At 28.2% G+C, this 14,555-nt stretch overlaps 1 protein-coding gene across 1 annotated transcript in view; it reads right to left on the bottom strand.

Moving 5' to 3' along the window:
• The window catches only part of bor (ATPase family AAA domain containing bor), a 41,191-nt gene that overhangs the window by 12,358 nt on the left and 14,278 nt on the right, over nt 1-14,555 (bottom strand). Inside the window, exons 5-8 of the mRNA XM_075357098.1 lie at nt 11,374-11,531; nt 8,619-8,766; nt 5,807-5,909; nt 3,275-3,522 (exon numbers count right to left, since the gene is read on the bottom strand). Coding sequence (XP_075213213.1) covers nt 3,275-3,522; nt 5,807-5,909; nt 8,619-8,766; nt 11,374-11,531 — 657 coding nt within the window. The remainder of the gene's footprint in view (nt 1-3,274; nt 3,523-5,806; nt 5,910-8,618; nt 8,767-11,373; nt 11,532-14,555) is intronic.

Genomic DNA, 14,555 nt, shown 5'->3' with positions numbered 1-14,555 from the left:
TCAGCATACATATTATTGTCACTTTATTAATAAAGCAACTTTCCACCTCTATGGCTAGGTAAGTCGATTTGGAGTCTGAAAGTGACTACTCTATGAGCAACCAATTCCTTACGTGAGTATCAAACAAGGTGATATGTCACTTGAAAGCAAACTAAGATCTGCCTGACCTTCCACGGTTAGAATTGGCAAAAATCTTGAAAAAGTTAGCAATGTAAAATATTGAAGATCATTGTACTGAAGAAATTTATGACTTGTGTATCTTGGAATCTTACCAAACAATTTTAATAGATTTAAACACATAAAATGTTTCTAGCGGTGAGAAAACCACTGCTTATTAGGACAAGTGCATTCGATCACATGGAGAGTACATGGAAGGAGATTAAAGCTTCAGTAAATAAAAATTATTAAAACAGGGTTTTTTAAAACAATTCCAGTTATTTTTGTGATATTAATTTGTAGGCTAAAAATGGGTTACGTGATTTTTCTAACCTCTGATTGTAATAGATATTTTGTTGTTTAACTGTGCATAAATTTGTTTCGTTTGTGTGTGTGTGCATGTGTGTATATATGTGTGTAAAATTTCAGTTATAAAAATTCAGAATTATTGATGTGAGATGCCAATTTGAGACATTTATTTCTTATATTAATGTTTCTATTAACAAAATTAAAAAAAATAATTTTCTAATAATGAACTATTAATAGAAGTAATTATAAAAATAACTATTCCAAATCTCTATATAGAAGAGTTTAACTTATTTTGTAAAAATGACCAGATAAACTATTTTATATCTAAAACGGACAAAAAATATTCTAAATTGCTGTAACTTTTGTTAAAGAGCTTTAGGGAAACGAAATAATGTGCAGATATCTAAAAATATTTAGGTTTACTTATTGCAAAAAATAAAATAAATTCACTTCCAGGACAGATATTTCTTTCTTACCAATTATAAAATTTAATCCTGTAACTTTATGAGTGAAAGAAAATAATTGCTATTTCTCACAAGAAAACATCAGAGAATAATTGAAAAGTAAATAACATATAAACATAAAATAAAATTGCATATAGTAACAAAGGGTCTGGCAGAAATAACTCCCCAATTTCCCACTCCTGCTGGTGGAGTGCTAATAGCACAAGGCATGGTGTCAACACGCCATTTTGTAGTGTATACTTGCCAATTCAGTTACAACCATGGCATGGAGTAGTAAGCATTGTGCTTTTATTATTGAAATGTATTTTAAAAATGGTGATTCTATTATCAACACATAGCGATTAATTTGTTCACACTTTCGGCTAGATCAACAAGCCACAGTACCCAATAAGAAGACAATTCAGATTCAGTTTTGAAGAAGAAACCACCAAGTAGGCTACACTCTGCTGCGTCACAAATTTCTGATCGAATTGTAAGGAGAATTTTATAGACCCACTTACAGTTTCATCCTTACAAATGATGGTCATGCAGCAGCTAAATAAACCTGACAGGAATAGCCATATTACTTCTAGCAGATATTCTGGAAAATGTTCCAGTGAACTTGATTGTGCTATCAAGTGACTAAGCTCATTTTAATTTATTGGACTGTGTTAACAATCAAAACTTTTGATACTGGGCAGAAAATAATCCCCTACAACTTCATGAGTGTTCTCTACACTCTCAATGAGTTACATACAGTTTGGTGCAAAGTTGCTGAATTTGGATTAATAGGGCTAAACGTTTTTAAGGAAGAAAGGAAATCCATTACAGTAATTTCTGAACATTACTAAAAATGTGACACTATTTCTTGCTATCAAGACAATGAATCTGGAAATCAAGCTGAAAATTATGGTTTTAACAAGATGAGGCCACTCTTCACACAGCAAGACAATCAATGAATTTCCTCAGAGAAGCGTTTCCTCAACATCTTATTTCAAAACAAGGAAACATCCTTTGACCTGCATGGTTTTTCTCTGGGGACATCTAAAGGCTGAAATCTTGACAAGAAAAGTAACGTGAAATTTCAGAGAGAGGTTAAAGACCTTTACAGATAGTGAAGGTAGACATATGAACGACATAATATTTAAAAATTAATAAAAGTTATGTGAAAATAAAAGGCAAACACTTCTTTCAGAATATATTTAATTTTTTATAATTTTGTGGAAATGACTATTTTATTTACATTTCAAATCTGAGAGTTATTCTGCCGAACCCTTTATATAGCAATTCTTACTATATAATAATAAAAATAATGATCCATACAGTGAAAAATTTTATATAAATACGAAACAAGGGCTGACGACTGCCAGTTCAGCATTTTCACTCATTCCACAATGGGGCACATTAAATGTTAGCAAGTACTGCTAGTATATTATCGAGTTTGTTTTGCATGTTTACTCAAAAGTATAATGGTGCATACCAGTATTGTAGAGCAATTTAAGTTCATTAAATGCAGATAAATTCTTCAGTCAATATTTCTTCAATTAGATTATTGTTATTACAATTAAAATTTGAAATATATTATATTTTGTTTCTTTCATAGTAAGAGAGAGTAATTTCAAAATAAATAAATGGAATGTCAGATCATTATTTGAAGTCTATAAATAAGTATAAAGCAGACTGACATTTGATAAAATTAAACATTCTGGCTTATCCATGCATTATATTTACAATAATACATTTCTTGAATGATGATACTTAAGAAAAATTTTATAAAAATATTTTTAAATATACAATACAATTGTTTATTCTTTAAAAAATTGCAAAAACCACCTCATCAGACTAGACTGTAGAAGTATATACTTTTATACAACAGAACCTAATACTGATGTATAAAAAGTAGGCTATTATATCTGAACATAATTTTTAATAAATTACCGAATCACTTTGTAGATCTTCTCTCCAACTGATTCAAAATAAAATTAACTTTTTATAGAGCCAATATTACTCTCTCAGTAATAGTTTAAATAATTAAAAAATAAAACTATATATAACATATGCAACTTAAAACTGGTACTGGAAAATCGTATTTTAAACTGAAAAATTAGTTTAAACCAACAATAAAACAGACATAGCTCAGACTAAACATCAGCTGAAAACTCATTTTTAAATTTTAATCTCACTAACCAAGATTTAATTTAAAATAAGTAAGTTTACACTAAAAGTGTAAATGGCCATAAAAGGTAAAACACAGTGTTTAACTTCACTTATTTTACTGCAGATAATCATTAAAAACAAATGTATTTTGGCATAACCAGCAATTTTTAATCAACTTTCCTTAATTTTAGATATTAGCATTTTCTTACTTTGAACTCTGTTCACCGGTTCTATAAAGGAATGCATTAAGTGTTGCTCGGAGATTCTCACTTATTGTTTCAGAGCTACGTTTTCTTAGGAATGCATCAGCTTCATCAATAAATAAAATAAGTCCTTTCCTTGAACTAGAAGCCCAATCAAACACTTTATGAACTGCAGTCACACCTTCTTTGCCCATGGGAGCTACATCACCACCTGTCATTATAGCGTAATCCATTCCAGAATGAGTAGCTAATTTCTGAAATTAAACATACTGAAATAAACATTTCTGAAATTAAACCTAAAATTTTAAACATATATTAATTTTATTTTTTCCACTAGCTTCTCATCAACAATCATATAAAACATACCACACAATATACCAACAAGAACCAAAAACATATCTAGAAGATACACAATACTACTGTAAATAAAACTAATATTAATACTAATGTAAGTTGATAGAACTGTCCCATTTTCAAGAAGTAATGATACTGTGTTACTTCAAGACAACAAACAGAATAAAAAAATTATGTGAAAAATTACTAAAACACTAACTACTAAACATTAAACCGCTGGAATATAACCATTAATACTCTTGTGATTTCACTAAATATATCTGCAAAACCAAATGCTCATTCACCAACACAATTCAGTACATCAGTAAAATTAACCTTTTCAAATCACCTCACTAACACAGGACATACACATACTGATCACATGAAAATTTTACCTATTGTACATTAACACTATGATCTCAACACATTTGAATATTGTGAATTTATAAGCACATTAAATTTCATAAAAAAAAAGGATACTAAATGAGCATATTAAAAAATAATAAATGAGAACATAATAAAAATCAAACATACAATTTGAATACATACCTACGGTTTTTCTAATCATTTCATGATGGAAAATTAACAGTGCTCTAATAAAAATGTGGAATATAATAGCACTGAAAATAATTAAAAACAACCCAGATTCTAAATATGTAAAATTGGAACCACAATCCTAGCATTTAAAAGTGAATAATTTTTAATTTCTTTAAAACAAAAGACAGGTTTATACACATTTGAAAACATATAAATGTATAATGCCAAAAATAATCATGTTCTCCTATAAGGTATAAATAAATACCTTTTACATTGTACCACAGTAAATTGGACTATATTAAATTCTATTTCTTAATAAAAGTCTGTCTATGATTTAATGATTATTCCACAACAAAAAGACTAAAGGAATAAATTTATAGAGTACATTGAAAATAACTTTTACAATAAATAAACAAATAAATAAGAACAATAAAATAGGACATTGGCAAAAATAATCTCAATCACAACTAAGGTGTGGTGATACAGACAATGTTTATACAATCAGTATTGATTTTTTTAACAACACACAATAACTTATTCACAGAAAACTATATGTAGCTCAGCATAATTTTAGTCATTTGAAGAATATAGAAAAATATTGTTATAAATTGTTACAAAATTATTCACAGCAGAATTATGCTTCAAACTATTGTCTTTTGTTACAAAAATAAATCTAAGTAATTTATAAATATTACAAATTGAAATTACAGATAATATAGCACAAGTTTTTATTCTTTTATTATTTAAATAAAGCTTAGAAAAGCCTATCATGTTTGAAAATAAAGTTCAAGTTCTTTTTATCCTTACTAGTAATTTTTTTCTGGGTGGAAAACGCTTCCGCATTATCATAGTCTGGACACGATATATGAGTTGCAATAAACAAAGATATATCTCAATTAAAATATTAAAATTACCATCTGCTTTACAGCAATTATCATGAATAGCTGAGACACACTACATTAATTCAAATACTTGAATGTATATGGACAGCCCTAAGAAACTGTAAAACATAAGATAACAACATTTCATCATTATAGGATCAACATGTTATGAATAGTTCACTAGTTCCATAGTTTAAACTTGTGATGCAATGCTGCATAAAAGATACAATCCGCAAGGATTTAGTGTACTGTTAGTTTGCAGTCGCAGCATGCACAAATGGGTGCATCTGTTTGCATCATCAGATATCCAGTGTGAGCCTCGTGTGTGTAACCCTATTTGCCAATGGCAAATAATAACTCCTCTCGTCAGTTATTTCTGCATGAAGACCTCCACGGTGACACAGTATTCTTGATTGGATGGAGTTTATTGTTAATATTAGTTGTTATTAACGCAGCAATTTTGCCTTGTTGATTATTAAGAGCAGACATCTTATATAGTTAAGCTGTTGAATAGAATTTAAATAGATTTAGTATATTAATTTGACAGTTTATTAAAGTTTGTGCTTGTAATCATGCAGCAAAAAGTGGTTACTGTATAAGGTACATGTTTTGGTGAAAACAAAAGAAAGCTCTCCTCAACATTAATACTAATTTGAAACTATTTTTTTTTTATCACTCTTGCGGCAGTATTCAATGACATGAGGTCAGTCTTGCGGCAGTATAAAAAGGTTACTTCATCATATAAGAACCAATCAATAAACTTTATTAAAATAAATTTACACTTTACCTTAGCAAACATTGTTTTCCCTGTTCCAGGTGGACCATGCATAAGAATATTTCTATACACACCATGGTTTTTTTTTGTATTTTTTGTAGCGATTGCAACATCCCTAAAAATATTTAAAAAAATTAATAAATAAAAAGATTGCTAAAACTAATAAAACATTTACCAATTAAAAATTGACAATTTAGAAGAAGCAGTCAGGACTAAAGGGAAGGTATTGCTTTTCAGAAGCAACAGGCATTTTGAAAAGACTTAACAGGCAATACTTTCTTTGAAAATCTTGTTAAATAAAATTTTAATATTATAAAAAAAATTTTATGAAAAAAACTGTTTTTAACAGTGTTCACATTTTCCACTATTAAAAATTCATCATTGCATATTATTTCAGGAATTGACCAAGCAACATACTCAACTCCATAACGATGGTGACTGACAGAAAATGAGAAGGTGTGGGTCAATGTTAGTAGCAGGAATGTTAGTGTTAGGAATGTTAGTAGCAGGGGAATAAAACTTAAGATGATAGCACCAGATGACATTGCTTCGTGCAACATTTTGTTCTATTGTTACATAGCACTGTGCATTAGATTTCACCCATTCCCATAATATAAGTTTTGTTTGTTAATATTACATTAATATTTTTATCACCCACATAATAAGAAAAACTGAATTTTGCCAGATAATATTTATTTTCTTACATTTATTTCAGAAAATAAATATTATTTACTTAATGGAATTAATGAAAACAAAAACATAAAATAGAATTCAGTTATTCTCTTGAAATATATATAAATAGAATTAGTGTTATTCAAATATTAATCACATTTTTCTGAATCTTCTTTACCAAGAAATAATACAAATTTAGGAAAAAATAGTTTGGCAACAGTACACTATTATAATACTGAACAACCCCTTTCATTTCAACCATTTTGATCATTAGAAAAAATACATAATTCCAAATACCAAAGCAAAAATTCCATATGAAAATAGAATGTAGCAAAATATCATTAATATCTTTTCTATGATAAGAGCTATGATTTTGGTAACTTAAAAAAAAGAAAAAATCTATTTTCCTAAACTGAATTTAAACATACCAGTTAACCAACATTAAACAAAATACATTTTATTTTTTTTCAAAATTTTATAACAAGAATATCATTAAGTCTTGGCCTAAAATTGTCAGCAAAATTTAAGCTGCTTCGAGTTTACTAAATATTTTAAAGAAAGAATAAAACAAAAGATTCTTTTGCAAGAATCCATTTTTTTTTATATTTCTATACTGAAAAGTAAAACTCCACTGAATAATTCCCATGTAGAATGGAATACAGAAATTGTAATTATATAATTAATAATCTGATTACGAGGGTTGTCCAGAAAGTAAAAACAGTTTTTGTTTTATAACAATTTATTGTCTTTGTTTTAACTTTAATACATGCACTATAATCTACATTTTTAAAGCTATTTTTTCAACATAATTATCTCCCCGAGTTCAAGCAGTTGTCAAATTATAGCACTAGTTTTTGTATGCCAACATCAAAGAAGTCTGCCGCCAGCCATTAAGCCACTCATGAAAACAGATGGTTGATAACATGTTTTCAGATATTCAATTGTGAACATCTGAAATCTTTGAGATGTTCACAAGTTTATTTTTGTGGCATGTGGACCTCCATTGTCATGAAGCACAGTCCTCAAGTCAAAAGACCACCCTGGTGATTTTGATTATAAGGTTTCATTAAAATTTCTGAATAAAAGTTTGCATTATTTCTACCATAAACTCACACAGTTGCCTCAGCCCTGGGCAATCCCAAAAAATTGTGATCTTCACTGTGTTTATAAAGTGTTTGCTTGAATTTGTTTGACTTTGAAAGCGATCGAAAATGTAGCCACTGATATTTACTCTATGGTGCATAGTGCGAAAACCCATATTTCATCACCAATCATTACATGATCCAGCATTTTGTAGCCATCTTTATGGTACTGCTCAGGAATGACAGGGCAGCAGACAGACATGCATTTTTTTATGATTGTCAACATTTTTCATCAGGCACAAATTTTAAGATAATTTAAATGAACAGTCACAATTTCAAGTTACAGAGACCATGAACATATAGAAAGTTTATCACTAAGTTGTCTAATGTGGAACGCCAGTTCCCTTTAACATGTCAGTCAATCTTACTTTTCAAATGTTGAGTAATGAGAGTAGGATATCCTGAGTGTTGCTTGTCATCAACAGATGTTCTCCCTGTTATAAACAAATGACACCATTTTCTGCATTCATTACCACTGTCACCATATACACAATAGAAACTAAGTTGACGATGAATCTCCGCAGGACAAACACCTTGCGCATTCAGAAAACATATGACTGATTGTAAGTCACAGTTGGTCACACATAAAATTCAATCCTTGTCACAGTACAGCTACAAAATTTAATGTCCATAACAAGACATAATGGTCACAACTCTTACAGCAACAAATCAAACCAAATTGGAAAACAAAATGTTTTTATGAAGCTGTATAATTTAGGTACTAGTTATAAATAATGTTTATGTAAGAATCATGTTTTTTAATTTTTCTAAAACCCTCTGTGTCAGCTGTTTGTAATGTACCCGTACAGATACACACACATTAACTTTGCAGTAGATAGTAGAAATACACAACAATCAAATATTTATTTTAATTATCATTTTACATGGCATTTATTTATTATCCTGAGGTAATATTTAACATTTCTAAAATATAAGTGAACAATCTTTCCAAGTATATAATTATTAAGATAAGATAAATAGGTTTTGAAATGTACAATGTAAAAGTATACCTCAATCTTTCTTCTAAATTTGGCGCTAATATAACATCTGACAATGCATCATCAGATTTTAACCTTAATTTTTTTAATGTTTTAATAGGATGTTGCAAACTTTCAACGAACGAAAACCGTGATGTCTCTCTCACCAACGATGGTTTACCTGAAATATGCAAAAATATTTTAAAAATTAAATAATTTTTCAAGTGTAGCCTTGCAGTTCAATACAAACTAAGAAAATGTTAATTATTATGACACGATAAAAAATTTATTATTCAGCTGGTATTAGTAAATATAAAATTTTACAATATTATATAATTACTCTCACAACAACACTTAATACACCATGTAACAATAATTATATACCGAGCAGGTAAATCCAACTCATATCATAAGCAAATCATAATAATAAAAAACTGTTCGCAAGCTTGGGAAACTGTTGAGAGTTAAAGCCTCATCTTAGTTAAAGCATAAGCCTCCAACTGGTTTTTTATACAGTAAACTAAATGCAGTTATATTCTTCAATTAATTTTAATAATAAATTCTGATTGTATTAAGAATTATTATTTTTCCTAATCGACCATCACTTCTAATCAATAGTAAACCTTATAACGAACATTTAAATTCATATCCCAAATTAACAGCATGTGTTTTGTTCAAGAATGATACCAAAAATAGTTGTCATAAGTCACTAGAAAAGACTAATAAAATATTCCACAGGATTGTAATTTGAACAATAAAAAAGTAAATGGGTAACAATAACTATTTCTAACATTCTAACTAAAGAGTGCTTGGAAAAAAACTAAAAATCATCACCAAAAAAAAAACAAAAAAATACAATGTACCCAGTTATAGAAATAAAATGAAAATGTAATGTTATTTCAATAGTCAAACAATAATCAGTACGTGCACAGGAATTATAAAAAAAATAAATACAAAACAAAATAAATAAATATAAACAAAATATATACATTATATGTTATTTTTTTCTTTTTTAATGCCTTTGTTTCTACTGATGATAGTTGTTAATGTACACTGCATCTAATTTTAGATTTTTATAGCCATGGAAATCCAAAAACTCCTTTGATTCGTTATTACCTATTTCAAGAGCTCATAAACAATTAAATTATTTTATCCTACTTTATTAGTTGTTTCTGCTCAAACGTTATAACATAGGCTGGGAGGGATATTAAGCCTTTAAAAATTATGTCACTAGAATTAAGGGAACAAGCAATTCTCATAACTGTAAGAAGTTAAAACCTATTTTTTCAATCTTTCTCCAAGCAGTTTAAAGTTAACATTAATTTTATAAAAACTGAACTTTATTTAATGCTATTACTGTTAAACAACCCCTTAACCCTTTCATTTATCCATAAATATACACAATTAATTTATTGCACAGTCTTGGTTGCAATTAATAAAATATACATCACGGGCATAAAAATTACAATCAGTTAATATAAATAAAATTAAAATTATTGTCATTTAACATATTCATTGGTATCTACAGAAATCTGCAGCAGAAATGAGCAGTAGACCATGCGGTAAGAGTATTACAGTTTCTATTGACTCTAGTAGGTGCCAGCACCTTTTGAGTCCTTTTTTTATTAAATTATACTACTTCTGTTACATTACAAGGAAGTTTGTTTGTTTCTATTTTTTCAGTGAATGCTTTTTTAATAGTTTTTCTTTTTTTTTAGTTAATATTTATAGTTTATATTTAATATTTATAATAAGCTGCTTTTTTGAGATTATTTTTTAATTGTAAAAATTTCTGTTTTAACTATTTATTTTTAATATAATAATTATTTAACAAATTCAACTATTTGCAGATTTATTCTCACTGAACATTCATTTCCTCGTAAATCTTAATTTCTTCAGATAATTTTATATTTCTATATAAAATTATTAAAATACAAACAGATAATTATATATATTTATATTATAGTGAATAAAGCAAAAATTTCTATCTAAGGTTTACTGCATCAAATTGAAAAATTATATCTGGATAATAAACTTATATAAGTCTTTTCTGTATGCCTAGTATATTTGGACACACTATATTTGGTCTGTAAATATAAGATTTTATATTTAACAACATAGTATAGTTTGTACTATTTATATAAATTAAGAACTATGTAGAAAAAAACGAACAGTAGCAGGTAAATTTTTAAGTTAGATTTGGTTTGGTATGAGTGAGAAAGTGAATAATTTGATTATTTTTCAATATAATTTTACATCTACATTTATTTATTTACAACAAGGAAGAATTTTTTATCTTTTGCTTCAGGTACCTTCCTATTCTTTTATTTGCTTTTTAAGGATTACTAAATCTTTCAATAGAAATCTTTTTTAACAATTATATTTAGAAAATATAATAGCTTTTTGGGTTGTTGCTCATCTGAGATATTTATTTTTTATCTTTATTAAGATCATTATTCCATTCAAATATTTTCCCTAATAAATATCTTTTTACTTCACCTTACCGGTTGAGATATTTTGGTAAAATAGTTTTCCAATTTTAATACTTTAATACAACCATTTTTTTATTCAAATTAACTTCTTTCAACAATTACCCATTTAGAACAATTGTTACAATAATTTTTCGTAAATAATTCAAACAGCTATTTTTCATAATCTTTTATTTTCTTTTATTTTATTCAAATAATTTAAAAATGTATCAGCAAAGCAATCACGATTCTACTAGCTCTTTTAATTAAAATTATCACATAATAAAAATAAATAAATAAATAACTAATCATTAGCATACCTAATCTTGCTTCAACATATCGTGCAGTAACACCGGTTACACCTTTGGCAGAATATACACCTAGAGCTAGAAGTGATAAACCTCCAGCAGCTATAACCATTTTGTCCCAATCAGTTAACATAGTATGAATACCAGATCCAATTACAGAACCAGCTGCCCTGAATTAATAAATAAAACAAAAACACATTAAAATACATTTTCATCACAAAAAAAAAATTCTTATTTCAACAGCTAATATTCCAGATTCGTATATATTGAACTCCAGGTGGTTTTTCATTTTGATGAGAAAAATCACACAAATGTAGTATGTGTATGTGATTAGGTAAGCAGCTTAGAACTATCTTGAACTGCAGTTATTTTTAGTTCGTTCATTGCAATTGTATTTTTCTAAAATGTCTTATTCGATCAAAGAAAGGGAAGGCTACAATGGAAGCTTAAGTTCCTTCTGGATCACTTCAAGAAACACATCAAATAATTACAAGTAAATTTCCAAATGCCAGCGTACCAGCTATGAATAACATTCACAATTTTGTTGCATAATGGTGTAAAATAGGGTTTGTTTAAAACACAAAATGAAATACGCAAAGCCAATATTCAAAGAAGAATTTCTGCCAGTCGAAAAAATATATATATAAGTTATCACTACAAAACAGTGTAAAATTCACATCTTGGCATAAGACCAACACAAATTAAATTTAAAACTGTATCGTGTAACAACTGTGCAGCAACCTATGAAAATAGACGAGCTGAAATATTTTAATTATTGCTACTGAAATCTCAAAAAAAAAAAATAAGTCGATGAACATATGACAAACTCAATGCTGTTTTTTTTATGTTAGATGAGGCACACTTTCATTTACATGGGACTGTTAATTCCCAAAAAACCAAGTATCAGACAACTGGAAATCCTCACTGGATGTTTAAGATTCCAATTCAGGATAAGAAACCAGGTGCATGACATCCTGTTTCTGATAATAATGTAGCAGGGCTAATATTTTTTGATCAGACTGTCAATACAGACATGTACCATGTAATTTTTGAAGAATTTTACATTCAGTTAAAATATTAACAAAGAATACAGCTTCTTCTGTCAAGCTGGAGCAATGAGTCATACCACATATCAAATGATTCACTGCATCCATTCATGCAGCTTTTACAGAAGAACTGTCAGCAGAGAGCAGTCGCCTCTGCATTCTCCAGATTTGCATAATTGTTATTTTTTTCCTTAGAGGTTATTTGAAAGATACAGTTTATGAATTGAATCCCCATACTATTGATGAACTGAAAGCAAATATTTAATAAGAAATCAATGGCACAGTCTAGAATATTTTGCATTGGGTGACTCTCAATATGATCACTCAAGCACAAAAGTGCATCGCTGTTCAGGGTGCTGTCTTTGAACATCTTTTGCAAATGTATAGTGAGAGAATTTATTTAATAATTTATTTTTTATTTTACAATATATCAAGATTTTGAAACAGAAACTTCATTTATTTAAACAATATATTTCGGTTCACAATATTTTTATTAACGCTTTTAAACATTAACATTAATTTTTCATTCCTCAGCCACTGATAATACACGATTAATAACCACAAAGTTCAAAGTAAAATTCTCATTCACCGACATCTGGGTAAGCGATTGGCATTTTTAGAAATCGGCTGCTATTAAAAATATTCTATAATATTGAAATTCTTATGTTTTTATCTGGATCTGTACACTATATTAGTGATTGCATGTGTCATTAGGATTCAATAAACAGCACTAACTGAAGAAGATCAATCAATAAATCAAAATTGATTTCACAGTTTGTAACATATTAGAATAAAAATAAATATGATTCAATAATTTGCAATTTTACAGTGAAATCTTCAGATACATACAAGACAGTATTCACTTTGGATGAGAAAATATTTCTGTAAATTCTTTTGTTCTGCAGAAATTTGTATAACATAACATTTGTATAACATTTCTTTTTCATTTAATGAATTCACCTCACAAGCTCAAAGCTAGTGCATGGGAATATGAAATGGAACTTTTATAATATATAAAAAATTGTGATGCCTGGCCAGGATTTGAACCTGGGAAAAAAGGTTGAGATGATTCCACTCCATCACTGAGGTAGGTGGTACAATAGATTTTAATGAGGGAATTTTTCTACATGCAATGAAAAATAGCACTTAAATTTTAAAGGACTTTTATACATTAACAACAGGAATCAAATTTTATTTCTAAGAAAAATATTTATTATACAAATTAAGAATTTATAAGCTGGACCTCCAAATATTCAACTATACATACATAGAGTGATTCACGCAGTGTTATTGGTGTTTCCTGAGCTCATTCTACTAGTGAAAATAATGGAAAAAATTCATATAAACATGGGTTCAGAAAAGTTCCACTACCAAGTTATGGCTAGCAAAAGATTTCGCCTTGATTCCTGGGCAAAGAGTGAAATAAAACTTGAAATTTTAGGAACCCATATTAAGGGATAAACTTGATGGTTTCTTATGGTTTTTGACATAAAAAATTGAATAAGAAGGTTCCAGAACCATATCTCCAATAATTTTCATAATATTTAAGATGAAACACAAAAATTTTCTGTTTAAAAACACTTCTTTTATGTTTGTAATACAAAAACTTTTTAAATGACCAATACATAAAATTTATTATCAAAACTTGTAGAGAATTTAATTCTGAGAAAATAGATGTAAAATAGCCCAATAAAAAACAAATACAAGCTCAAGAAATTTGATCTTATTACTAACACTTAACATATAACATATGAAAACAAAGAGATTAAATATTAAAAGCATGTTTGCTTTCCTACGAAGTGCAATGATATGAAAAATAGTGTTGGGGAAAAAAAAATTAAATTAAAAAACAGTAATAATGTTATTCAGATAATAAAGTTTATGTATCTTTCTCGAATTCACTGTCAAATTGAAAATTTGTGAAATTATGTTTCTGTAAGTTGGTAATACATTGAAATCACCTATCCAACAATGCATATTATGTTGTGTCAGTAGTGCACTGAATGTTTTGCATTACTGCTGTGAATTGTACCCAGTAAATTGAGATTTAATTAAGTGTGTGTTTGTTTTAATTGGTGACATACTGCAGCAATTCCTCAGTTGTTTATTGTCAGGAATACGCTGACATGGTATTTATTTTAGGTATAT

This window comes from Lycorma delicatula, chromosome 2 (genome assembly GCF_047948215.1).
Source record: "Lycorma delicatula isolate Av1 chromosome 2, ASM4794821v1, whole genome shotgun sequence".
Lineage (NCBI taxonomy): Eukaryota > Metazoa > Arthropoda > Insecta > Hemiptera > Fulgoridae > Lycorma > Lycorma delicatula.
Note: the sequence above shows the minus strand (reverse complement) of the source record. Positions and strands in the feature narration are given on the sequence as shown.